The sequence below is a fragment of the Maylandia zebra genome, linkage group LG6, assembly GCF_041146795.1.
Source record: "Maylandia zebra isolate NMK-2024a linkage group LG6, Mzebra_GT3a, whole genome shotgun sequence".
Taxonomy (NCBI): Eukaryota; Metazoa; Chordata; class Actinopteri; order Cichliformes; family Cichlidae; genus Maylandia; species Maylandia zebra.
This window is the reverse complement of record NC_135172.1, coordinates 44,478,181-44,505,753: the sequence shown is the minus strand read 5'-3', so window position 1 is coordinate 44,505,753 and position 27,573 is coordinate 44,478,181. Positions and strand designations below refer to the sequence as shown.

The following is a 27,573-nucleotide window of genomic DNA, read 5'->3' as shown; positions in this document are numbered from 1 at the left end:
GATTTATCAGTTAACTTAGACCTAAACTTCTGGTCTCAGACTTGCTTAAAAACCTTTCATCTAATTAGAAATCCCAGTCTTCAATTAATTCAATACAAAATATTACATAGAGTGCACTATACAGGTCATCGGATGTTCAAGATGGGCTTTACGTCTACCAACAACTGCTCACACTGCCAAACCAATTCACCGGACAATTATATCCACGCTCTTTGGTTCTGTCCTCCAGTGCAGAAGTTTTGGCGCGAGATATGTGAAGACTTATCGAAGTGTCTGAAATGTAACATTCCAACTTCCCCCTTAGTGTGTTTGTTGGGCAGCTTAGATAATGTCACTTCAGAAAAGAATATCGCCCATATGATCTTCACTGCCCTATGCATAGCCAAGAAAACAGTCCTCATGAACTGGAAATATAAAAATAATCTTAATTCTAACCAATATAGAAATTATCTATTAGATTACATTAGTCTTGATACAGCCTCTGCCACCACATCAGATCAATTGCTCTGGGCTCCTTTGATCAGCTCCATCACCTAGTGGGGGTGGGGGGTCATAGTTTGGTCCCGCCTTCACTGTTGTGATTGGTGTGGGGGTAGGGACAGGCTTAGGGCGTCGGGGGGTTCCCTGGAGGCATCTTCCTTGGGGGGCTCAACCCGGGGTAGCGGTCATGTCCGGTTAGGGGCTCTGTTGGCTCTCCGGTGACTGTTTCCTCGCGGCTGCGTGCAGCGGGGCTAGGGGAGGGTCTGTGCTGACGGACGTGGGTTACTGACCTGGTAGCCTGGCTGCCCCTGGGTGGGTCCGGGATGGGCGTGAGGTTCTGGGGGCGCTCCGTCTCTGGGCTGGGACCCGGACCGGGCCTCGGGGGCTTGGGTCCTGGTTGGTGTGTTGCCGGGGTTGTGGGCGGGTGGGTGCATGGGGGCCCAGCCCTGGAGCAGGGTGCCGCCGGTGCATCGAGCCACCTGGGGGGCTCTTCAACTGGTGGGGGAGATTGTCACATCTTGCAGGAGCTTTCCTCTCCTCAGGAGCTCCCTCTGCAGGAGGGGGAGATACAGGAGAGGTGGAGGAAGATCTCAGCCTGGGTGTTTATTGTCTTATGTAGTCTGGAAGATGAGTGGATGGTGGGGTGGGTGCAGTTTTCTCTGTGGTGGGGTTGGGTGGACTGTCCCGGGCTCTGTGGGGCCGGGCAGCGCTGCTGCACTGGGCCCCGGTCTGGATGGGCCTGGGCCCCCTTTCCCTGGCGGGTCGCGGAGTATGGGGGTGCCTACTGGGGTCAGCGGGGGAGCTGGCCCCAGGGAGGGGTCACTTGCCCCTCCCTTCCTTCCCTCCCCATCTCCAGCTGCCTCCCTCTTCCCGCTGCACCACAACCACCCACACATGCAGGGCCTTGGAGTAGGGGTATGTCACCAGGGTGCAGAGGAGGCTACCCCCCCCTCTGTCCCCTTCTGGCTGCCTCTGCCTCAATTTTATCCCACAACTTAGACATTCACATTACTCACACTCTCATTACACATACATATAGGATCTTGGGGGTGGGCACGATACACGGAGTCCAAAGTACCATCAGGGTGTACACCCCACCCCTGGCATCGTTGCCCACCTCTCAATTTTAAATACACGTAGACATTGAGGGCTAGCAGGAGGGACCATGCGCTTACCTGCTGCTCTCTGGCAGGTAGCTCCATGCCCTCCTGGGTTTTAAATGCACCTTAGAACACACATGCATCAACATTACAATGAGCGGGTGGAGGGAGGTTCGGAGTCTTCTCTCACCCCCGTTCTCTGCGACCTGCTGGAGCAGGGGGGCTAGGAGGAGGAGTTGGCCGTCCGACTGCGGTCTGGAGTGTGGAGCCTTCCTGCTGCTGCGGAGTCGGGGCGGTCTGCCTCCCCCCACCGCAGGGAAAAGGGAAACACCACCTGGGTCTGGGTGCAGTTCCCCCCTCCAGGGGCGGGGGCACCTAGACCCGGTTTGTAGAGTACGCTTGGGGAGTGTGATCGTGTGTACAACGTCTCTTTATGTCTGTCTCCACGTTGGTTGAGTGTGGAGTGAGTGCATATGAGAGCATGAGGGTGGGAATGGATGTTTGTATCTGTGTGTGCCTGTATGTCTGTGTCTATATGTTAGGTTGGGTATCAGGCGCCACCTCTCTGGGGACATCTCAGGCCCTCCAAGGTTTGGAGGCCTATCTCCCCCTACCACCACTTCCCCTGCCAGTGGTGGACCCCCTCAGACATCAGTGCGTTGGTGGTTCTTTGTGTCCGGGGATGGGCGTCCAGGTACATACCGGCTCACTCCTTGGCGGCCGCTTATCGGGGCCTGGGGCTCGCTCGGGCCACTTCGGAGGTGGGGTGCCCCCGGCCTCTCGGCCTGGGGCTCGGTCACTCAGGCGCAGCTGGCTGCCGGCGGAGCTCACGGGCGCGTCACTGCAACTCCCCCTGGCTTCTGCTCCGCGGCTGCTGAGTGAGCCCTCATCTGGGACTCTCCTCAGCTCTTACTGGAACAGTGGCACAGCTGCCCCTCTGTTGGTCTTCCTTGGTCTCTTGTGTTCTGGGGGCCTCTGGATGTCTGGAGTTTTGATCTCCTCCACACCTGCTTCACGCCCTGGAGGACGGGGCTGTGGCCCCCCCACACCCTCTAGCAGATTATTACATGAAGGAACCTTTTAAAAAACAAAAAACAAGCGCGTCCATGCTCACAGGTGTACACACGGGTGATCACACCCACAAACTACACCCTTTTTGGCTCCTACCTCAAAGCACACTGTGTTCTGTTGATCTTATGTGCTGCACAATAATGTTTAACATTTAGTATTTACTGTCATATTCCCATATATCATTGTGATGTTGTTTATTCTATTACTCTTGTTCTTTTCTGCTTGCTTTCTTTTTTCTTTCTCAGCAGGTGATCCAGGTGATTGATATATGCATTTTTTTTCTCTGCTCATTCTGTTGGTTTTTGTCTTTTGCCCTTCTCCCCCGTCCCTCTTCTCAGCTGTTTCTCTTTCCCTCTTTCTTTCTCCCCTTCTTTCCCCCAGTCAAGTCTGTCCCGTATTCAGTAAGTGAAAATAAAATAAACAATAAAAGGTGAATCAAATGGACCATTACGGCAAGGCTGGGATGGTCAGTTTGGTAAAGTAAATCCGTTGGGCATCTTTCTTTGCCTTTAGACAACAATTCTGAGTCTGACTTTGTGTATGCATAGTTACTAATATGAGTAGGCTTGGCTTAAGTGTGTGTGTATCTTATATGACTGTGTGCGCTGTCTGACTGATGTAAATGTGCTGCCGTTGAGCGCATGGTGCGTATGTGTCGAAATAAAGGATGTTTGTGGATGAGTGTCGAAGCAGGTGATCGAGGCAGTGAAAGGAATAAAGAAAGAAACCAAGGACAGGGGTGAGCAGCATAAAACCAAGAGGGGGAAAAGAGAGGAGGAAAAAAAAAAAAAACGAGAAGAAAAAAAAAAACAGAAAAAAAACGTAAACATTCCAATTAAATCACTGACGGAGAGTGACGGTGTTAATTCTGCTATGAAATCACACTTTAAGATGCGATTTGATACTGGTAAGTTAAACAGATGTTAATGCAAGTTAGTGTGAGTGGATAGGGAAATGGTGTAGCTGATTCTTATCTGGTGTGAGGTTAATACAGCCACGGAGTGATGTTGGGGTCGCGGTGGAGCTGTCCGTCCACGTACAGCCGGTCCACAGCGATGACAGCGCGGGAGCCCTTCTGGATGAAGCCGCGTCGGATTGGGAAGAGGACCCTGCGTCGTTCCAAGATCTCTTTGGGGAACTGGTCGTTCACGCTGAAGTCCGTTCCTTTTAATTCCCTGCCGCGGCTTTTCACATGTTGCTTTTGTTTGAAGTGGCCGAATTTGGCCACGATAGGACGTGGTCTCCCGGCCGTAGCCCGAATGGGGCCGAGGCGATGTACCCGATCGAAGACGATGTTCTTCACAGTGTCCTCCGGCAGCTTCAGGTGGGTTTTGATGAAGCTTTTTACCGTGGTCTCCGCGTCCTCTCCAGCGGCTTCTGGAATACCAGAAAATACCAGATTATCACGCATGCTACGAGCTTGTAGATCGATAACTGTTTCTTTTATTTTTTTATTTTCTCTATTGAGCTGGGTAACATTATCTGTGAGACATTTCACCAACTCCCTTAGCGTGGCATTTTCAGCAGCGAGCGTTTCCACCTGCTGCTGGCTGTACTCCAGGGATTCTCGCAAGCATTTAAATTCTCGGTGAAGAATCTCCACCAAGGACAGCCTTGCGTCGAAACTGGACAATCGCTTGTCGATTGACTCCAATATGTCGGCAATATCTTTGCCGGCTGGCGATGTTGAGCCGGGGGAATCTGCCGGGCGTTGTCTTTTCGACGACGGCGTCTCAGCTTTGGCCGGGGAAGCTGCACACGGGGTCTTCTTCATCACGAGATCCTGAAAGCACTGATCGATGTAATCTTGGAGAGTCTCTAAACTCTCCTCGTTGTTCTCCAGGGTGTTGGAGATTATTTAGACAAATAGTGTGAGTTATAAGACAATTGATAAGTGTATTTGGTAATGCTGAAGCTTAAATGAATTTGTTCAAATCTAAACTACAATTTGCTTTAATTTTCCGCCAAAATCTCCGGCGTCTGACGTCAGTTACAACATGAGTCGCTTATCTTGTCCGTCACTTACTCACCTGCCCGTCACTTACTCACCTGCCCCTGTCTGAAAGAGGGCAACAATTCTGATGCAGAAGAGCCAAACGGGACAGGCCAAAAAAAAAAAAAAAAAAAAAAAGAGAAGATGATCCAGTTTCACTCTGCCTTTTGTCCATCGTGACGATCCTCCCGCAGGCCCACCACCCGCAGGAGGCGCCATAGGGGTCGGGTGAATTGTGTGCCGGGTGGCGGCCAGGAGCGGAAGCCCTGGCGGACTGACCCCCGGCTGCCAAGACTGGCAATAGGGACATGGAATGTCACCTCTCTGGTGGGGAAGGAGCCTGAGTTAGTGCGTGAGGTTGAGAGGTACCGGCTAGATATAGTCGGGCTCACCTCTACGCATGGCTTGGGCTCTGGAACCAGTCTCCTGGAGAGGGGCTGGACTCTGTCTCAGTCTGGAGTTGCCCCTGGTGAGAGGCGGCGGGCTGGGGTGGGTATCCTAATATCCCCTCGGTTTGCTGCCGGTACGTTGGGGTTTTTCCCGGTGGACGAGAGGGTTTGTTCCCTGCGCCTTAGGGTCGGGGAACGGGTCCTGACTGTCATCTGCGCTTATGCGCCGAGTGGCAGTTCAGAGTACCCAGCCTTCTTAGAGTCCCTGGGGGGGGGGGGGGGGGTGCTCCACCTGGAGACTCTGTTGTCCTGCTGGGAGACTTCAATGCTCACGTGGGTAACGACAGCGAGACCTGGAGGGGCGTGATTGGGAGGAACGGCCTCCCTGATCTGAACCCGAGCGGTGCTTTGTTATTGGACTTCTGTGCTAATCACAGTTTGGCCATAACGAACACCTTGTTCGAACATAAGAGTGTCCATAAGTGCACGTGGCACCAGGATGCTCTAGGCCGTAGGTCGATGATCGATTTTGTAATCGTATCAGCAGACCTGCGACCATATGTTCTGGACACTCGGGTAAAGAGAGGGGCTGAGCTGTCAACTGATCACCACCTGGTGGTGAGTTAGATCAGGTGGCGGGGGAGGACGCTGGACAGACCTGGTGCACCTAAACGCGTAGTGAGGGTGTGCTGGGAACGTCTAGCAGAGGCCCCAGTCCGCGAGATCTTCAACGCACACCTCCGGCAGAGCTTCAACAGCATTCCGAGGGAGGCTGGGGACATTGAGTCCGAATGGACCATGTTCAGCGTCTCCATTGCTGAAGCTGCTGCACTGAGCTGCGGCCGCAAGGTGGTTGGTGCCTGCCGTGGTGGTAATCCCCGAACCAAATGGTGGACACCAGAGGTGAAGGGAGCCACCAGACTGAAGAAGGAGTCCTATCGGGCTTGGTTAGCCTGTGGGACTCCGGAGGCAGCCGACAGGTATCGACAGGCCAAGCAGAATGCGGCTCGGGCAGTGGTTGAAGCAAAAACTCGGGTGTGGGAGGAGTTCGGAGAGGCCATGGAAAAAGACTTTCGGACTGCCTCGAAGAGATTCTGGCAAACCGTCAGACGTCTCAGGAGGGGAAAGCGGTGCTCTACCTGCACTGTGTATAGTGCTGGCGGAGCGCTGCTGACGTCGACTGAGAAAATTGTCAGGTGGTGGAAGGAATACTTCGAGGACCTCCTTAATCCCACTGACACGTCTTCCGAGGAGGAAGCAGAGTCTGGGGATGAGGGGAATGACCCGCCAATTTCCGGGGGCGAGGTCACTGAGGCAGTTAAACAACTCCTTGGTGGCAGAGCCCCTGGTGTTGATGAGGTCCGCCCCGAGTTCCTGAAGGCTCTGGACGTTGTAGGGCTGTCCTGGTTGACACGCCTCTGCAATGTTGCGTGGAGATCAGGGGCAGTACCCCTGGACTGGCAGACCGGGGTGGTGGTCCCCATCTTTAAGAAAGGGGACCGGAGGGTGTGTTCCAACTACAGGGGGATCACACTCCTCAGCCTCCCTGGGAAAGTCTATGCCAGGGTGCTGGAGAGGAGAGTTCGTCCGTTAGTCAAACCTCAGATACAGAAGGAACAATGCGGTTTTCGTCCTGGTCGCGGAACACTGGACCAGCTCTTTATCCTCTCCAGGATACTTGAGGGTGCATGGGAGTTTGCCCAACCAGTCTACATGTGTTTTGTGGACTTGGAGAAGGCATTCGACCGTGTCCCTCGGGGTGTCCTGTGGGAGGTGTTGCGAGAATATGGGGTGTCTGGCCCATTGCTACGGGCCATTCGATCCCTATATAGCCGTTGCAAGAGCTTGGTTCGCATTGCCGGCAATAAGTCGGACTTGTTCCCGGTGGGTGATGGGCTCTGCCAGGGCTGCCCTTTGTCTCCGGTTCTGTTCATAATTTTTATGGACAGGATTTCTAGGCGCAGCCAAGTGGCGGAGGGCTTTCGCTTTGGTGGCCTCAGAATCTCATCTCTGATTTTTGCAGATGATGTGGTTCTGTTGGCTTCATCGGGTGGGGGCCTCCAGCTCCCACTGGAATGGTTCACAGCCGAGTGTGAAGCAGCGGGAATGAGGATCAGCACCTCCAAATCTGAGGCCATGGTTCTCAGCCGGAAAAGGGTGGAGTGCCCACTCCGGGTCGGGGATGAGTTCCTGCCCCAAGTGGAGGAGTTCAAGTATCTCGGGGTCTTGTTCGCGAGTGATGGGAGAAGGGAGCCGGAGATCGACAGACGGATTGGGGCTGCAGCTGCAGTAATGCGGACGCTGCACCGGTCCGTCGTGGTGAAGAGGGAGCTGAGTGTAAAAGCGAAGCTCTCAATTTACCGGTCGATCTACGTCCCTACCCTCACCTATGGCCACGAGCTGTGGGTAGTGACCGAAAGAACGAGATCGCGGATACAAGCGGCAGAAATGAGCTTCCTCCGAAGGGTGGCTGGCCTCTCCCTTAGAGATAGGGTGAGAAGTTCGGCCATCCGGGAGGGGCTCAGAGTAGAGCTGCTGCTGCTCCACATCGAAAGGAGCCAGCTGAGGTGGTTCGGGCATCTGACAAGGATGCCCCCTGGGCGCCTCCTGGGTGAGGTGTTCCAGGCATGTCCCACCGGGAGGAGGCGCCGGGGCAGACCCAGGACACGCTGGAGTGATTATATCTCTCAGCTGGCCTGGGAATGCCTTGGTATTCCCCCGGATAAGCTGGAGGAGGTGGCTGGGGAGAGGGAGGTCTGGGCCTCTTTGCTTAGGCTGCTGCCCCCGCGACCCGGCCCCGGATAAAGCGGATGAAGATGGATGGGTGACGATCCTACACCTGAGGACATAACCAACGAGTTACACCTGCATTACGACCTGTGCTTCAGACAGGAAACAACTGTACGAGCAGGAGGTTTTGATAAACAGTTTTTTAGTTTTTAAAATACAGGCGTGCGGGGCACGAGAGGCGAGCAGCAAGTTCCAGCATCATCGATCTGTTTGCTGAGAGTAATATTGCAGCAGCGTTGCTGTACAGTGTAAAGCAGCTTCAGGCAACAGACTGAAAGGGATGGTCTGTCTGTGAAATCTGGGATGGTGTTATCACCTTTGCTTTCATCAAGGATGCTACAATGTCTTCTCTGCTAAAGGAGGTACAAAAGGAAGCACTGATGTGTCCTTTCCTTCTTATGCAGACAATCGCACCAGCTCTGCATGATGGCTGCAGCGTGCAGGATAATGCATCATTTAGCTACATCTGCTGTTTTTAGTTGAGCAGAGTGCATCAGTGTTTCCCAAATGCTGTGCCTCGAGGTTTTGGGTCAACCGACCTCATTACTGTAGCTGCTCGAGTGTAGACTGTGTTCACACCAGGTGATAGTGCTACAACCCATGCCTCTGCTCTTCCCACAATAATCTTTGATCTATAGATTATTGTGGGAGGAGGGAATAGCAGTGTTGCATGTTCATTTATCCACTTCGAGGAATCACCAGTAGCACACTTTTTATTTATTAGAAGATTGGATGATTCCATATTATCATGTACATGGATCTCTTTTGTTAAGGCTGTAAAGCAGCTGCAGTCAGACTTTCCAAAAGAGAGTAACCGCCCTGGCAGTTCACAGAGTTTTGTATGAGGATGTGCATCAACTGGTAAAAACTGGTGGGGAGAAGCTGCCCTGCGCTGAGAGGTGACTACAGCTGCACATTATTTTATACTGATATGTCTGCAGGTTTCTAAGTAATTATTCAAGCAGTAAGAAACTAAAGCTTCTATTAAACCCAAATGAGGCCCACACCCAACAGTCCGTCCTTTTACACCTTTCAAGGCGGGAACAATAACATCTGTTCCATTTGTGTCCTTGTACGGGACAGCCGTGGTCACCTGGAGTTTAAACCTGTCCTACACTACCGTCTGTCCTCCAAGTTACCCCACACCCTCCTTTGTTCCTCACCCGATAATCACAGCCCAGGCCCGGGGTCAGTCTCTTTGGACAGAGCGGTTACTGTCAGTCAGTTCAATAAACCTCTTACACATGGAAATATGAAATAGCATTGGTCGTTGATCTTTGAGAAACTGTTGTTTAAGAAGCCATTTGATGTGAGACGTCTTTATCAAACCTTATCTTTAAATCCATCAGCCAGTGTTCCTAATTTAGTGGCTGTTTCTGTAACAGAACTATCATCAACAGTATTGTTAGGATGAACATGCAAATGTCATGAGACATGCTGCTTAAGATAAGATAAGATAAGATAAGATAAGATAAGCTTTATTAGTCTCACATGTGGGAAATTTGTTTTGTTACAGCAGTGCAAAGCTATAAAAATTAGAGAAAAACACTGGAATAAGAGATCAATAGATACTGTCCACAACTGTACACAGTAGAATAGAATAAAATAAAATACTGTATACAATCGAATAAAATAGAAGACAAATGCTATATACAATATGAGTATAATACAACGATGCCAGAAAGAGTTTTGCGCTTAGTGTTATTGCACATGTGTGGATGTGTTTGATCAGCTGGAGTCTTTGTTGTGGAGTCTGACAGCAGTGGGGAGGCCTGTGAAATCTCTCCGTCCCACACCGTGGGTGCTGCAGCCACTGAAGGAGCTGCTCAGTGCTGTCACAGTCTGCTGCATGGGGTGGGAGATGTTGTCCATCAGGGACGACAGCTTTAAGTCCACAACTTAATGGAATCAACAAGTCTTTACTCAACATAACACAGTTTTTATCACATGTTCAGAGAAAGAAGAGGCTCCATGTGAATTTGATTGTGTGCTTTATCAGTGACCCGTCCACTCGCACCTATGATGTGACTCGCAGACACGTTAGAGTCAAAGATGTCGCTTAACTCTGCAATGAGGGGACAGAGCCTGCGACTGAACCTGGGGATAAATTAAAACCTCAAACTCTGACCTAACTTTGATGCTAGTGTCATCACAGTAAAGTAAAGCAGCCATGTGTGTCCACACAGCCACCACACATCACACAGATCATCTGTGTGATGTGTGTATGCTGCATCTATCCACACAGTGTTTTGTTACTTTTACTGTAGTGTACATTAATGTGTTAGTGTAGGTCATGGGCAGATTCAGCTCAGAGTTCACAGTCACAGCACAGCAGTGATTTCCTCACTGTGTGTGCTGTCGCTCGGTCCCTGACGAAACCTGTTTGTCTGAGGGACAATCAGACAAACACAGAGTGAGTCTGTGTGAGCACACACATGATCAGGGACAGATGACACTCCCCACAGTGTCTCTGTCACATAGAGGCTCATCGTGCATGTCCTTGTGAACAAACGCTCAGTGACTCAAAAACAGCGAGGGGAGCTCAGGCCTCTACATAGGAGACACCAAACAGCCACTTCATAAACACATAACATAGAAGAGCCACCTCCACAGGACAAGACTCGGCTGTCCATTGGCATCTAAGGTCAAAGGTCACTCTTTCAAGGATGCCAGTGTTCACATTTTGGACAGAGAGGACACCAAATGTCTGCCATCTATAATCCAGTTTTGAGATCCTTCCCAGACGCCTTAACACCCACTCACATCCTCGGCCATGTTTAGCTGTTTTCCACTTTTTCTTTGGTCATTTTAGCCTTTTTGGCCAGGGTGAAGGGAGTATCTGCCATCAAACAAGAAGACAGCCGCATGTAGCTATGATGATGTTTGCTAGTTCACCTTACATGCATTAATGTAATAACGTGGTTAGCCTACTCACGCAGAGAAGAACGGCTGCTGCTGCATCATCATCCTCATCATTTCTGCTTCACTGGCAGGGCTAGGGGCCAGGACTCTATTCTTCGTGTTTTTGGGGATGTTGCTAACTCCGGGTCCGATAACAGGCACCACACCCGCAGTAGATGTGCTCGGTGTGAGGTCTCGCAGCAAGCTATCAAATACGAGGCATTTCTCGGCTTTTAAAAAAAACGCTATGCGTCGCCAGGTGTTTCATCGGATTCTTGGTGTTACCTCCTTTGACAGTATCACAGTATCAGCTTAAAGCACTTGTTGCTGCTGAGTTTGCATATTTTGCTGTGAAGTACAGCCAGACTTTGACCGCTTCACCTTGGACATTTTTAATCTGTAGCTCTGCTCTAAAAGAACGTACGTACCTGGCCCCGCCTACTATTCTCGGAAACGTAAAATGATTGGCTAGAATCCAAAGTGTATGACATCTCAGGAAAAAAAAGCACCGAAATGTGCGCTGCGTTTCGGTCTGGTTACTACCGTTCTTGGCACCAGATACCGGTACCCATCCCTAGCTGAGACTGAAGGAGTCACCTGGATGATGACAAAATGTTTCTCCCACTGAAAACGTCCAGATGAACAGAATCAACTTTTGTGAACATCCATCTTTGAACAGAGGGCGGGGCTTATGACATCAACTGTCTGCCATCTATAATCCAGCTCTGAGATCCTTCCCAGACGCCTTAACGCCCACACACACCCTGGGCCATCTGACCTCAGGAAGTCACATGATAGGGTGGGGCCAGGTTTCACAATGAGCTCACCCGACACTTGTGAGCGACGCCCATTTTCACACCTTGTGGTTTCAGCTGCTTGCTTTTCATGCTCAGCATCTGAGCACTCTACCTCACTCACACAAACACTTTGTATTTATGCACCGACACTGCAATAGATCCATCAGACGTGGGGTTAGAATCTTGCCCAAGGATATTTGGTTAGTAGGTGACCGGCTCCACCACCCGAGCTACATCCCCCGTGCTGAGATGTCCTGCGAGCACTGCACATCCTGCTTCGTTTTCACTGGTGTCTGGCTGTGAAGCTGAATCATCCACAATGACCCTCAGAGTTAGCCGGCGGTGTTTCCTATGGGTCAGCTCAGAGTGGACAGACTCTGAAACTGCTGTTAACCTTCTGCTGCTGTGGGAGAAGTAATGACATTTAAATGTGACATTTTTCAATAATGCAGTGTGATACCATAACCAACAAGCAGCTAGTAAACACATAGTTTCTCTACAGGAATCAGTGACACAGAATATAAAAGACTGTGCAGTAGGACCTCGGCTCCCTTTTATTTTCAGGAACAGTGTTATACCAACAAATGATTGTCCATGTCTGAGCTGTTGGACAATGAACTCTGAATAAGAGTGTTCCTGCCACAGGTTGGAAGCTGCTATTTTATATTTCCCTCTTTTAAGCAGGTAACAGTGTGACAGTAAAAATGTCTTTTTTATTAGGGCTTTGCAATCAAGGCAGCAGAAACTGAACAAACACAACATCACAGCTCTGGAAAGTTATCGCTGGAAATGGCGCCAGAGCGGCTCGATGCTGAGCAGCTTAAATGTGAGCACAGCTACATGGACTTCATGTCTGTGAGCTTTGAGGTTTCAGGTGTTCGAAGGAAAACATGAGAGAGGTCAGAGGTCGTATGGAGGACGGCTGCTTCGTGCTTTATGTCTCCCTTCATGCTGCTCCTGTTGATGCTCAGTGTTCATCCACAAAACTTCCCATCGACGCTGTTCCTCCTTTCCCGGCCGCTCCTAACAAACCTCACCCCAAACTGGAAACACAGACGGACGAGCTTCATCAGACGTGCTAACACAAAGATTTCTGAAATGCTGGCAGCGCCGAACTGCTTAATGAAAATGCGCTTGGCTCCAGGAAGGATCAGAAGGAAAATCTGTTTCCTGAGAGCTTCTCATCCCGGGATGGAGAGTTTACAGCTGCTGCTGGATGGGGTTCGTCTGTAGGTATATGCTAATCTATGCTAATGGCTCCTGTGTTCCCTCCAGCTGGCTTTGAAGTGAGCGTAGGAGTGCAGAGTTCCTGCATCAGGGAAAAATGGAGCTGCAGGCAGAGCCGAGGCCGTCGGCCTGCGGTCTTAGCGAGACGCTTTCCTTCCACAGAGAGCTCAGCTGCTTGCATTTACGCCGATGACATGAGATAAGGCGCTAACGCTCACCTCAGCAGACGATTGTGGTGTGACGGTTTTCCTGCTCACGTGCGTTTCCTTTTGTTTTGATCCATTTACATGTTTCTGACGCTGGATGCACTGCAGAGATGCAGTTGCTGTTAACAGCCTCTCGCCGCACTCTGCTGTGATGGGTCAGCCACCTGAGTGAGCTCATGCTCCACTTTAAGTTCATGCTTTAGTTTCTTTCAGCTCTAATGCCTCGTTAGGATTTTTATCCTAATGTGCTGCAAAGCCACCAGCTGGTTTCACTCGTGACCCACTAAATGAGAAATCTGCACCTCTGATGTGGAGCCAGGCGTCCCCTCATGTCACCGCTGGCCCTGTCGCAGCAGTAGCGAGCTTGAAAGAATGTCAGATCCGTCCTTGAACGCGGCGCTGAGCGGGAGTCAGCCGTATGAGGCAGTAACTGGGCTAATGTAATTCATCCTCATGCAGCTCCAGAGCATTTTCTCATGACTTTTTAATGTGGTCTTCCCATAAAAAGCTTAGCCCAGATAAAAGTTAGGTCATTAAGATCAGAGCTTCCAAAAAAAGACTGAACTGATGATCAACAAACACCTGAAGCTCACGAAGCGCAGCCTGTGATCACTGCTTTGAACACAAACACAGAGAGCAGTGTCAACAGCACCAAACTTTGTCCTCGTGTGTCCATCAGACTCCAGGTAAACTCCTGTGACCAGCAGAAGAACAGGAACACAGTTCATTCTGTGTGAGAGGAAGGCTTCCTGTGGCCCATCAGTGCGTTTGTAGCCCACACTGGGAGGATGGGGAAGACGTCAGAGGCCATTGAGACGATGCTTCCTCTGTTTTGACCAACTTTGTTTCAGCAGAGCTTAAAAGCAGAGAAAAGAAGTGATCGTACAAAGCCAGCTCTTCCCCGATGTTCCCTGAGAGTTCCCTAATGTTTGGACTCAAAACCTCTCCTGGAAGCTGTCTGTGAGCTTCCTGCCTCCTACGTTGGGCCCAAAGGAAACTCCTTTCAGACCTGAGGCTCACCTCATTTTCCAGTGACTCTCCACAGGGATCACAGACTGAGGTCTGAGACGCTGCTTTACGCCCAGTATTTTCAGAAGAGAACCACACACCTGCACCAGGATACTACCGCACGCAAAAGTCATGTCGCGCTTTAGCATCGTTTCAGCCATTTCAGCCACCCTTGCACAGATGCTGCATCCGCGGTGGCTGAAAATACGAGCATATGATTAGTTTGATTGGTTTTTACCACCTGTTCATTGATGAGTGGGTGCAGAGAGTCTCAGACTGTACGCAGGGAGGAGCTGCAGCAGCCTGAAAAGGTGAGATTTTTGGAGAAAATTTGCCGTTTCTTTGCTTCCAGTTTGAACTTCTTCTACTCCTCTATGAGCTGATGTGGAGGTTTTGTGTGGGTGGTCACGCGGCGCTCAGATTCACAGTTCGCTGTGACTACAGCACAGTTTCAGCTAGATTAGAGACCTGGACGCAGCGTTTCACTTTGTTCGCTGTAAAACATGTTGATGAAGAATGAACAAATGTGATTTGAAGAGACTTCCTGTTCCAGAAGCCCTTCAAATGTTTATGGAAAACAGCGTTCCTCCCTGAGAGCGCAGCTCGGTGGTGTAAACAGTTTGGTGTGTGTGTGCAGAAACAAGGACATGCTGCTGAGGGTGAAGAAAAAAACGTAGAGTCGAGCAGGCTCGTTCCCTCCCTCCCTCACAGATGTTGGGAAACTCGTGCTGAAAGCAGAGCCTGCAGATAGAAAACGCGAGGAAGACTCTCTGCACGCTCAGAAGGGAGCGACGACGGTCCGGCTTGATGATCGGCGCCGTGGCGATGGATTTCAGCCGTGGAGGCAATAATGAGCCCGCTCACTCGTCCTGATTGTTTCAGTGTTTTGATTTTTGAAGAAGCTTTCTTTAAAACGTGTCAAAAAACAAAAAGCTTTTTCTGCAAAACTTTACAGCACAAACTTTGAGTTACGAGGAGCCGCAGGGGAGACGAGCAGCTTTCATCTCCTCCTCAGAAACACTAAGAGAAACTCTGAAGTCTCTAAAGTTGCAGCTTGTGTGGAGATCACAGACTTTTAAATTTAACCAAGCTTTAACAGGAAGCCCAGAGGTGGATGTGCTGATTCTGCTCCCACAACAATCCAAAGATTTCCACACTGTCGTCTCAGAGAGAGACAGCAGGAGCACTGATGCTAACCTTCAGTTTGTTTCACCTCGGTTTGGATGGTAGTTCGAAACTGCTGCTGGACGTGGACCAAAGGAAAACATGAACACAACCTTCATCCAAGCTTTAAAGTAAGGAATTTAGTGAAATATCTTAAATATCTCAGGCAACGTAAGCTGTGGCATAAAGATCTGGAAAATAAGGGATGAACGCTGATGTCCAAGCGTCCTCTTTCTGTAACTGGACTGCAGAGTTTGAACTGAGGGCTGTTTCCGATTGAAAGTTACGCCCAAGCAGAACCTCACCTGCACCCTTCCATAAAGACGCTGTCATGACTCGGATCGTAGCCGACTCTCTCGCAGAAATACTGGCGTAAGCGTTTGGACCGTTGACTCTCTGCTGGCTTCAAATAGAGATGGTTACCCCGCAACCAAACAAGCCCCACGTGTGCCTGACGGCAGTCCTCATCGTGACCAGCCTGGCACTCATAGACGCCTACCTGGTGGAGCAGAATCCGGGTTCCCGGAGGCTCGCTGTGTGCGTCACCGTGTTGGCAAGCGACGCGTGTTTCCTCGTCGTCCTTCGATACGTGGCCGTCTGGGCTGGGTCAGAGGTGCACACCGCGAGGCGAGGCTATGCCATGATGCTCTGGTTCTTCTACATCTTTGTCTTGGAGATCAAGGTCTACTTTGTTTATCAGAACTACAAGTCCCAGGACACGGCCGCAGGTGTGGAGGTGGTGGATGTAGGTGTGTCCCGGAGAGGTCTTACGCTGCTGCTGTCCATCTGCATTCCCATTGTGTTCATAACACTGGCTGCGATAGATCACCTGGAGTACTTGCGACCATACAAAAAAAGAGAGGAGATACGGAGCCGCCTGTTCTGGGTGGTGCTGGACCTGCTGGATGTCGTGGATGTTCAAGCGAACCTGTGGGAGCTTCAAAGTGAAGGACTCCCTCTGTGGGTGGAGGGTTTGATGTTCTTCTACTGCTACATCCTCCTGCTGGTGCTGCCGTGTGTCTCCCTGAGCGAGATCAGCATGCAGGGGGTGAACATCGTCCCCCACAAAATGATGCTCTATCCCATCCTCAGCCTCGCCACCATCAACATCATCACCCTCCTGATCCGCACGGGAAACCTGCTGGTCTACGGGGACATCCGAGTGTCGGGGATCATGATGGGAAAGAATGTGATCGCCATCTTAATGAAGAGCTGCAGCCTGCTGCAGTACAGGAAACACCAGCCGGCTGCTCCTCCGGCGGATCGGGGCGCCGAGATCCAGAAGAACTCTCAGGAGGAGGTTCAGGTGTACGGCGGTCAGCACGTGGGGCTGCCCAGAGTCGTGATTGAGGACTTCACCAGCATCCCAGAAGAGGAGGAAGAGGAGGAAGAAGGCGAGGAGGGCGGTGATGATGCCAGTCAACAAGAGGTGAGCTTGAATGGCGATGAGATAAAAGAAGGAGAAACCCAACTGAAGCGACGGGACACGACTGGTTTGGGATAAACGAGCATCTGCGGTGCCGTGGAGAAACTTCCCAATCTGAGGAGCGCAGGTTGACTCAGCGTCTGCAGTCCCAGAATCCAACATGCTCTCACTGCGTTGCTGTAATACTGATCAACAGGTTGGACATTTCTTCAGATTCTTGTTCATGAACTCAAACGTGACCGTTTCTAAGGAAAGGTCGTTTTTGTTGTTGTTGTCCTGCTCTTGCTCTGATATAAAAAGAATTTCACTTAAAACATGAGTAGAAATCATCTTGTTCACACAGATATATGGTGGGGATGTAAAATTCATTTTTAGAGTGCTGAAATTAAACCTGTCACACGTCTCTGAGAACCAGTCACTTGGAAAATGCCCTGAAAGCTTCTTGTTGGCAGGTTCAGATTGATGCTGCTCTCATGTCTGTGAGCAGATATGAAGTAGAGCCGATTTGGGCTCAGAGGGCTCTGATGTAATCTGAGAGAATTGAAACACTAGCTCAGCCTGTTAGGTCCATAAACAGTAACACAAATCCAAGCGAACCCTTCCTCAGTGTCAGTGTTGAAGCCGCACAGCAGCTCCTCAGCATGAAGAGAAGATATCGTGGATGAAAATGATGATTCTTCACTGGCTGAGGAGACGATGCTGGAGCTTTTACCTGGTGTGCTTCCACACATTACACTTATAAAGATACGGGCCGTGTGAGGAAAGGAGCAAGGGAGGTGGCGTCGTTACCTGAACAGGTGTAATCTCAGTTTCTGGACACTTTTCAGAGTACGGACGTTTGGTGAAGAAGTTGTTTCTCAGGATATTCATAAATTATGACAGAGCAACAGACGTCAACTCAGCGACACGACCAGCAAACGGCTGACAAGGCTCCGTCCTACCTGTAGAAGTCCATCATCATGTAACGCAGGGCTGAGGTGACTGTGCTGCTTTTGTTGATGGTTCATATTTGGAAAAGAAAACTAATAAAATGACTAAAATACAATTTGAAGCCAGTATGCTTTCAAAGCAAAGCAGCTTTGTGGTCAGTCTAAAATGTGAAAGTTTAGTTTCCTGTTTGCAGACTCTTCGTTTTATCTGCCTTCAGGTCTGATTTTAAGTTTTTTCCCTCTTATTTCAAAGCCAGTGCACGAACATGTAAACAGAATCATCCCTGCAGTACGCCAGTGTGGCCACAAGACGGAGCCAGACCTCACACATTAAAATAAATTCATCGTCAGGTGAAGGACAAATTAAAAAAGAAGAAAAGAGAATTAAAATGTGATGGTGATGCCATTTCAGGCAGAAAAACACTGGCAGTAAACTGCTTGTTTTTTCTTTCTTTTCCAGGGCAGCTGTTCAGCTCCGTAAAGCTCTCCTACAGACACGCATGAGCATGTTTGTGCTGTTTCTCTGCTCTGTTTAAATCGCAGTAATTATCACAAAGAGGCTACACTGAGACCGCTGAGTTCATTTTTAAAGGGGACATGAAACTCTAATTTACCCCCCTAAACCCTGCCGTCAAACACTCACACAGATGTAACTATAAAATATTATATTTCCTAAACACATCCAAACAGTTTACAGCATCAGAGGTTGACATAACAAGACTGAAGTCGAAATCCTGACGTCCATCAGCAGGTCCTCAGCTTTACTGTCTCCTTCACCATCAGTCCTCACTTCTAATATGAAGGAATCCAGTCAGTGAGATGATGTGACGTGATGTTCTTTTTCACCTACTTTCCCTGCAGATCGTGGTTCAGGAAGAAACGTAGTTGTTTGTGGTGTGATGAGTATGAAGTAAACTGTCTGCATGTGCTTTATTGCATGAATTAGTGCTGATCGTGTCAGCTGACTGCTCTCAGCCAGAGGAGGAAAAATCAGCTTCTGTTGGTCTGGTAACCACCTGTCACCTGACTCAGACAGGCTCTCCTCCACAGTCCTCGTTTATAAAGTGCTTCACAAACCCAAATATGACAACTAACAGCTGGAATTTCCCGCTTCAGTGCAGCAAGCCAAACACCGAACAGCCACAGTGTATCCTCGGTTTAACATAAGATCATTGTTGCAGCACTGACCTGTTCGCTTACACTGATGTTTAGTTTTAGTGTCCTCATTTTCCTCTGAGGTATCGATTCTGTCACTAGTTAGCTAACATTTCAATTCAATTCAACTTTATTTACACAGCGCCAAATCACAACAGTCGCCTCAAGGCGCTTTATATTGTAAGGTCGACCCTACAATAACACATACAGAGAAAAACCCAACAGTCATATGACCCCCTATGAGCAGCACTTTGGTGACAGTGGGAAGGAAAAACTCCCTTTTAACAGGAAGAAAACTCCAGCAGAACCAGGCTCAGGGAGGGGCGGGGCCATCTGCTGTGATTGGTTGGGGTGAGAGAAGGAAGACAGGATAAAGACATGCTGTGGAAGAGAGACAGAGGTTAATAATAGAATAGAATAGAATAGAATAGAATTCAACTTTATTGTCATTGCACATGCACAGGTACAGGGCAACGAAATGCAGTTTGCATCCATCCAGAAGTGCTTTAGTGATATAGATATATTACAATATATATTAGCAATAATATAGATATGTGAGTATATTACAGAAATGGGTCTATTATGGTATGTTATAATGTACACGGTATGAAGTATGTTGTGAATATTCTATAACTATAAGTATGTACAGGCTGTAGTAATAACAGATATGATTCAATGCAGAGAGGTCTGTTAACACATAGTGAGTGAAGAAGAAACACCCAGTGCATCATGGGAATCCCCCGGCAGCCTACGTCTATTGCAGCATAACTAAGGGAGGATTCAGGGTCACCTGGTCCAGCCCTAACTATATGCTTTAGCAAAAAGGAAAGTTTGAAGCCTAATCTTGAAAGTAGAGATAGTGTCTGTCTCCCGAATCCAAACTGGAAGCTGGTTCCACAGAAGAGGGGCCTGAAAACTGAAGGCTCTGCCTCCCATTCTACTTTTAAATACTCTAGGAACAACAAGTAGGCCTGCAGAGCGAGAGCGAAGTGCTCTAATAGGGTGATATGGTACTACAAGGTCATTAAGAGAAGATGGGGCCTGATTATTTAAGACCTTGTATGTGAGGAGCAGGATTTTGAATCCTGGATTTAACAGGAAGCCAAAACAGGAGAAATCTGCTCTCTTTCTAGTCCCTGTCAGGACTCTTGCTGCAGCATTTTGGATCAGCTGAAGTGGGACATTTTTATTTCATGCCTGGATTCTCTGAGCATGAATGCTGAAGGTGCATCTGAGGAGTGGAGGGCTCGCTCTGCTGGAAACCCAGAAGAAGAGACGGAGGTGTCTCCTCACCAGGATGTGCTGAGCAGCTCTGCTGTGTCTGCTCTTGGATCAGCCCCCCCTCCCCCGGCTCTCAGCCCCGCCCTTACTGGTAGCCGGGCTGGAGGATCAGCTCACGGCATCGCAGAGACTGCCGACCGGGAGAGGAAACGATGGCGGCGGCTGTGGACCGAGGAGGACTCCGGTGGTCCACCGACACGTCAGCGGGGACCGAGGCTGCCGGGGAGCCAGACGGTCGCGGCCCGGTGCCCATGAACCTTTTCGCTACCTGGGAGATCGACCGGTCCTCCCCGAGCTGCGTGCCCAGGTAAGAGGATCGATGCCCGGGCAGAGAGGAGAGGACGACGGGCTTCTACACAGCACCTGTTTGTTCTGTGTGTGTGTAAATGTTTTCATGTGTGATCAGTAAAGATGCAGCAGGTGCGTTCAGGTGAGTCTGGGGAACTCGAGCCTCTGTGCCTGTAATTACTGATGAATGATGATCTTTATCATTTCCATGAACCTGCTCATGCAGAAGTCCAGACTTGGTTCCTGTTGTTTTAGTTTGTGTTCATTTTTAGTTTCAGTCCAGTCAGAGGTGTTTGTACAGCGTGTGACTGTGGACGCTCACAGGGATCCTGCTGCTGCTGAGAGCTGTTCTGTCTGCAGTTTGTTAAACCTGAATTGGCAGTGTGAGTTTCTCAGAGGTCTGTGGGTGTTTTATGATCGCACACACCCTGGCATTGTGCTGTATACCTTATTATTAAGACTGATGCCCTTCAACCTGCTGATGCGTGCAGGTGAAGCCCGTCCAGTTGTTTTGTCGGTGATGGTTGTAAAACACCGTGTTTGCACAGTAACGTGAAACTCTCCTTTTAAACTGATCAGGTGCAACAGAAGGGAGAGCAGGGCTGTGCCTGCTGTCATTCAGCAGTTCATCCACAGGATGACAGAATGGTTTCAGACTTCCTGACGTCAACTTGAAGTCAGATCAGCTTCAGTGCTTCCTTTATTACTTCCTTTGGCAGAGGAGACACCGGAGCGTCCTTTACACTCTCATAAAGGACGCTCAGATCATGAATCAGATCAATCTCCTGTCGAGTTGATCTGATGTAAACTGTCGGTGGTTCAAAGTGAAGCTGCTCCTCCTCACTGTCCCGCAATGCTCAGGGGTTTCACCTGGTTCTGGCTTATCAGCGGTGTTAAGACCAGAGACACCTGCAAGGTCATGACCTCAGTGATTACATCAGCTTTCAGCAGCCAATTAGAAGTGGACAAAAATTCCTGATGACAGCCGATTAGCGTTCGTTCTCTCTGATCGCCACCTGCCTGTTTCCGGGCAGATTAGCAACATGTTCGTGCAGGGGTTAAGGAAGCCAAGCAGTCAGTGTTAATCCTCTTAAATGTCCTGTTGACTCAGGAAGCAGCGAAGATTAAAGCAAGTCATGCATCACCTCCAAACAGGTGCAAATAATACCTGAAATAATGATTTTAAAGGAAATCTTCTTCATTATCTCGGCAGATATTAAACTCTGCGGTCTCATCAGAGTGATCAACACTCCAACACCGACTGAACCCAGATCAGTCAGTGATCACAGTCACTGCAGCCTGGCCTCACTGCTCCGCTGTTCTGAGGTCAGTCTGGAGTAAAGACTTGCGGAGCCTCCATCAAAATTTTCTCCAGATCTCCAGATTCATGAACTGGAGCTTTGTCCTGGAAAACTGACGATGTGGAGCCAAGTGAGAAATTTGTGGGTTAATTCAGAGGTTTTCCCACACAGAGCTGTTTGGTTTAAAACTCATTTCCTGCGTGTTGAACTCGCATAACTATGCATGTGACCAATAAAGGATCTTGAATCTCGAGATGAGAGCGATCGATGTGTTTGTCTTCATGCAGAGCAGCTTTTAAATGATGAACTCTCCTCATCATCACGCTGCTCTGTTACAGTGACCCTCATCGCTGTGCCTGAGTTTAAGCATCTGATCAAAGATAACAGCGCCACCATCAGGTCGGCATGTGAACGTAGAAGGACAAGTAACCTGTTACAGACTGGGGCCTGTGCTGGCGCGTGCCCTCTGTCGAGGCTGACGTTTTTCAGGAGCTGAGAGCGTCACTGTCAGTTTTATGTACAACAGTCGTAGGCTAAAGCTTAACGCACCAAATAAGTGGAAAGTGAGGGTAAAACACACGAAACAAACAAGTCATCCACCCACACAGGCACATTAAAAACAGAAGCTATCCTTCACACAAAGTTTGGATCTATTTTTCACCGCCTACGTGGCAAACAGTGGCCGTGTATCAGATTTGGTGTTACACATCACTGTCTTTGCACGAATGAGAAGGAAATGTGTGAATCTTCGTCCTCAGCAGCAGAGCCAGCCTTCTGTCCTCGGGAGGGCGGATCAGAGCTCAGGTGGCACTGTTAGCAGGATTAGCAGGATTAGCTCCTGCTGGCCAGCGTTGACAGGAAGCTGCAGCCTACAGGACGAGTCCCAGCATGACCTCGCAGTAATGAGGTCTCAGGAGGTCAGCCTCTCACACTCAGCTCCCTCAGGACTCAGCTCTATTAAACACGTCCACCTCACTGCTGAAGGGAAGCTGAGGAGGTTAAACAGGCCCCGCCTCCACGATGCGTCAGGAATACACGACTGGAATATTTGAAGTGATGGATCTCCGGGTCAAACATGGCCAGAGTGTAAAAGAAGGAGATAAATGAAGGTGAGGTGAATCACACGGCTCTGGATGCTCAGTTTAAGATGCTTTTTTGTCCTTCATGATTTTTTTTAGTCAGCAGAGTCACAAATTTATTTCATTCCAGCATAAAAACCTCGATAATCAGCCCCAGAGTGTGATATTTACTGATAATTACTGATATTTTCTGGGGTGTCTGTAGCTCAGGTGGTTGAGCAGGTTGGTGGTTCGATCCCCTGCCAAATTTCCTTGGGCAGCCCCATGTTGCTCTCCGATGCATCCTTGGATGCATTTGAGAGGCTTTCAGCCAAGAACTGATTCTGTTTTCAGTTTGTTTTCTTAGCAAACACACTTTGGCTGCTGCCCCTCTGATGGCTTCTGGACAACGGCAATAAGAAGGGAGGGGCCTTTTGGGGAGCAACAGATTAAGTATGGTAAATGGCCCGTGTTTGTACAGCGCTTTACTAGTCCCTAAGGACCCCAAAGCGCTTCACACATTCAGTCATTCACCCATCCACACACACATTCACACACTGGTGATGGCAGCTACATTGTAGCCACAGCCGCCCTGGGGCGCACTGACAGAGGCGAAATAAAAAAACTTGTGTTGGAAACCATCTAAAGCTTTAGCAGCTAATTTAGAAGAAAAAAAACAGACTAGCTTTCATCTCCACGTGGACAGAGAGAGGCGCTGGTGTGACAGACAGGAGGCCGAGCAGGACGGACGTGAGCCAATCAGATGGAGCTGAGGCTGAGAGAGGAGGGAGGGTGGATGTTGGTCAAAGGATAATGAAGACAGAGCTGCCAGGCAGGATGAGAAGAGGAAGACCTCAGAGGAGGTTCATGGATGTAGTGAAGACCAACATGCAGACGGTTGGCAAGAGGAATTGCTTGTGATTGTCTTCAAACTGCTTGCCCGTAATAATCTGCTGAAACTTTAGTTGCTGAGTTTCCACCGACTTTGAAGCTGGAGTAAGTTTAGCTGCAGGTGCTGATCAGACTTGTGCTGTGATCTCGTCTGTAGGCTGTCAGTCTGTTCACACTTGCTGCTGTTTGTGTTGACAGTGAAGCTGCTTCCTGTTTGCTGTGCTCTGCAGGCTCTGCATTCTGACCGTGAAGAAGCTGAAGGTTCTGAGGGAGCTGGACAGAGAGCTCAGCTCCGTCATCATCGCTGTAAAAATCCAGGTGAGATTCTGGCAGTCGCCGGCCTGACACTCACCTGTGCTGTCGATCTGACCCTGGATCTGTGTCTCAGGGCTCTAAGCGGAGGTTGAGATCCAACGAGTACCTTCCTCCTCCCGACGGCCTCATGGAAACAGACCTGGAGCTCACCTTCTCCCTGCAGGTTGCACATTTAACAAAAATTCCCTTCTCAGCATGAAGAACCACACAGATCGCACACTGCCCCCTGTCTCTGATGTAAAATTGTGTGTGTATGCAGTATCTTCACTTCCTGAAGCGAGATGTGAACCGTCTGCATGTGATGTTGCAGAGGAGGAAGAGGTACAAGAACCGAACCATCCTGGGCTACAAAACCCTCGCAGTGGGTATTGTCAACATGGCCGAGGTACGACAGGAAGCTCTGCTGCATCGGGAACTCTCGCCACAGCGTGTAGCACGTTTAGCTCAAAGATCTCCCCGTCAGCAAAATTACACCACAAGATTTTGTTTCTCCAGCAGCCGTCGTCAGATCTGTGAGATGGGACGGAAAAGTTTAAAAATGTGTGTGTGTCCCAGGTGATGCAGCGTCCAACAGATGGTGCCCACATACTCGGTCTCCATAGCAACCTGAAGGATGCTTCTGTGCGTGCGGCGGAACTGAGCGTTCATACTCTCTGCAGCCATCCAATAGAAATAGAGGACACAACTGGTCACCATGGCAACAAGGGCAAGGCCTCAGGTAGGAGGACAGAGAGTCTGACCATCCCTGCATCAGGTACTTGTTATAAACTGGCTACTGATTGGTCAGACATAGAGTAATAGAGTACATGTAAAGGCACAACACACACATTTTTGTTTTCATATCTTAGTGAGGACACCTAGCTGACACAATGTTTTCCCGAGCCCCTCACCCTCACCATCGCCTAACTGTGGCTCGTGGGGACGGGCACTTTGTCCCCATCAGTATTGTAACATCCCAGTTTTCAAATGTACACACACACTCACAGCAGTCTGTGATGATGTCACTGCTGAGAGCTGTGACATCACTCTGTAAATGAAACACACATCAGGTCACCTGTTCACAGAAAATGGCTGCAGGTGTCGCTACTGCCACAAAATGAGCTGTGTGTGTGTGTGTGTGTGTCTGTGTGTGTGTGTGTGTGCGTGTGTGTGTGTGTGTGCGTGTGCGTGTGCGTGTGTGTGTGTCTGTGTGTGTGTCTGTGTGTGTGTGTGTGTGTGTGTGTCTGTGTGTCTGTGTGTGTGTGTGTGTGTGTGTGTGTGTGTGTGTGTGCGTGTGCGTGTGTGTGTGTCTGTGTGTGTGTGTGTGTGTGTGTGTGTGCGTGTGCGTGTGTGTGTGTCTGTGTGTGTGTGTGTGTGTGTGTGTGTGTGTGTGTGTGTGTGTGTGCAAACAGACCGCTCTCCTGATGTGGAGAACTACTGGGAGGACGATGACGACAGCTTCTCCTCTGAACAGGAAGGAAGTGACGACGCAGTCTTGCCTCAGGTGACCTCACCTTTATATCTTATAAAGCAGCTCTGGGTACAGCATGAAGTCAGTTAAACTTCGGGGATATGGATGTGGTTCAGTAACAGAGGCTTTGGTGTTCATGAAATCAACAACAGGTGTACGAGAGGAGCAACAGTGGGTCCACGCTGCTCTCTTTTTCTGATTATTGTATTTTGTGCGCAGGCTATGAAACCACGACTTTCACTTTGAGCATTTGTGGAGGATTTCACTGAAACAAATGCTCGATGAGCCTCTTTTTTCCCCTCAGGACATGTTTGATGATGACGAGGATGTCCGGGGAAAGATTAAGACGTCTCACAGGAAAATGATGCGAACATCCTCGCTGACTCAGGTAAGGACCAATCAGAGCAGCTGATGGTTGAGGGGCCGAAGCTGTCTTTTTCACTTTTCTTCTGTTTTCTGTCATTCAGCAGCCGAACTTTAAGCAGAAGTTTGTGGCTCTGCTAAAGAGATTCAAAGTCAGTGATGAGGTTGGTACTCACCTTCATTACCTTCAAACTCCATCTGGAGGAACTTCAGGTAGAGCTGTTTATTTTAAACTGGTGTCCCGGTGACAGTCGCCCGTTCTGGTTAGAACTTTGTAGGAACAGTTAAGTTGTGCAGGGTTTCTGGTTTGGTGTCCTCAGGATCAGCTCTCTGCTTCCTTGGACCTCTGGGACTTCATCAGAACTGCTGTCAGCGTCCTTGTACTGGTTCTTCTTGACGTTTCCAGCTCGATATTTTGTCAGAAAATCCTTCAGTAACAATACTGAGTGAAGAACCCAGGATCAGAGTTGAAAAAGACTTTTTATTGTCGACTGAGTAACTGAATCAAACACAGCTTTGCTGCTGACATCAGTGAAAATAAAACCATAACCTGGTTTGTAGGACATGAGTTGTAAAAAGTAGGACCTCTGTTTCGTGACCCCAATTGGCTCGTTTCCTGCAGGTTCTGGACTCGGACCCCGTGGGTCAGAGTCAGGAGGCCGAGGAGAACCTGGACCTCCTGTACGACAGCCTGGAAGTTTACAACCCGAGCGACAGCGGCCCTGAGCTGGACGACAACGACAGCATCCAGAGCACTCCCAAACCCAAGCTCAGGTGAGCCTGAAACACACCTGTCTGCGTTCACAGCTCGTCAAGCTGGACAGGAAGTTTGACCTCCAGTCAAAATGTTAGTCAAACATATTTGTGTGTTTTTAGTGTCCCATCACAATTCTGAGTCTATCTGAGGTGTGAGGTGGTGACTATGCTGGCTGTTTTCCACCCGCAGGCCGTTCTTCGAGGACGTCTCTCAGTCGAGCTCTCAGACTGAGATCGGGAGTCAGCAGAGAGAACGGACTGCAGCCGTGAGTGAAACACAGCATCATCATGTGAACATCCAGAACCTGAAGCTCCTGTCAGGAGACATCGGTGTATGATGGATGCAGCTTTAGAAGCTGTGTCGCCCCCTGCAGATCAAGCTGTGTAACTGCATCCTGCTGTTGTTACACAGGCGGCAGATCTACGAGGAGACTCTGAGGAGGTGAAAGGAGAGGAGACCGGGCCGAGGGTGAATCTGAAACACACACACACAAAGACACACACACTTGTTCTTTATATTGTAAGGTAGAGCCTACGATAATCCATGCAGAGAAAAACCCATCAATCATATGACCCCCTATGAGCAAGTACGGAGCCCTGCAAGGGACATGGCAGGAAAAAAATGAAGGTAAACTTTTGCAAAACTTTTGCGAGATCTCGCAAAACATCAAACTGGTGGGTAACAGACGTCTCCGAAAACGTCGGAGCACTTTTGCAAATATGTGGTGTCTTGATAAAGCGAGCAGATATTTGAAGTTTACACAGCTGCATTCTCGCCTGAAAATATGCTACACATTTATTTTGTGACCATTTGTGAGTGATAATAGTAATATTTAAACTAAGTAGCTGCTGCCATTGTTGGGAACTGGAATTGACTGGGCTATGAATTCTGGGATAGGTGACGAGCCAGGCGACGAAGGCAGTCCCAATTCGAAGGCTGCTCCAAATGCATCCTTCGTGGCCCAACCTATCCTTTCCACCAATGGCAGCAGCTACTTAGTTTTAATATTACTCTTATCACTCACAAATGGTCACAAAATAAACTTGTAAGATATTTTCGGGCTGTGTAAACTTCAAATATCTGTCTATATTTGCAAAAGTGCTCCGACGTTTTCAGAGACGTCTTACCCACCAGCTCAAAGTTCATCTTCATTTTTCTTCCTCCCATGTCCCTCGCGGGTCTCCGTAAGCAAGCACTTTGGTGACATTGGGGAGGAAAAACTCCCTTTTAACA

At 49.3% G+C, this 27,573-nt stretch overlaps 1 protein-coding gene and 1 pseudogene across 2 annotated transcripts in view; both read left to right on the top strand.

Annotated features, from left to right (window-relative positions):
- The first annotated feature begins 14,692 nt into the window (after window positions 1-14,692).
- Window positions 14,693-17,566, top strand: LOC101482553 (transmembrane protein 121 pseudogene; annotated as a pseudogene).
- A 2,420-nt stretch (window positions 17,567-19,986) lies between these two features.
- The window catches only part of LOC101487202 (phosphofurin acidic cluster sorting protein 1), a 30,501-nt gene continuing 22,914 nt past the window's right edge, over window positions 19,987-27,573 (top strand). Inside the window, exons 1-11 of one of the 2 annotated variants that reach the window (XM_023155002.3) lie at window positions 19,987-20,224; window positions 23,686-23,773; window positions 23,844-23,933; window positions 24,030-24,155; window positions 24,326-24,488; window positions 25,162-25,253; window positions 25,525-25,608; window positions 25,691-25,747; window positions 26,206-26,357; window positions 26,530-26,605; window positions 26,752-26,808. In XM_023155002.3, coding sequence (XP_023010770.3) covers window positions 20,070-20,224; window positions 23,686-23,773; window positions 23,844-23,933; window positions 24,030-24,155; window positions 24,326-24,488; window positions 25,162-25,253; window positions 25,525-25,608; window positions 25,691-25,747; window positions 26,206-26,357; window positions 26,530-26,605; window positions 26,752-26,808 — 1,140 coding nt within the window. In that variant the 5' untranslated portion in view covers window positions 19,987-20,069. Of the gene's footprint in view, window positions 20,225-23,685; window positions 23,774-23,843; window positions 23,934-24,029; window positions 24,156-24,325; window positions 24,489-25,161; window positions 25,254-25,524; window positions 25,609-25,687; window positions 25,748-26,205; window positions 26,358-26,529; window positions 26,606-26,751; window positions 26,809-27,573 lie in introns of both variants that reach the window. The other variant, XM_014413029.3, reaches the window with a different exon arrangement.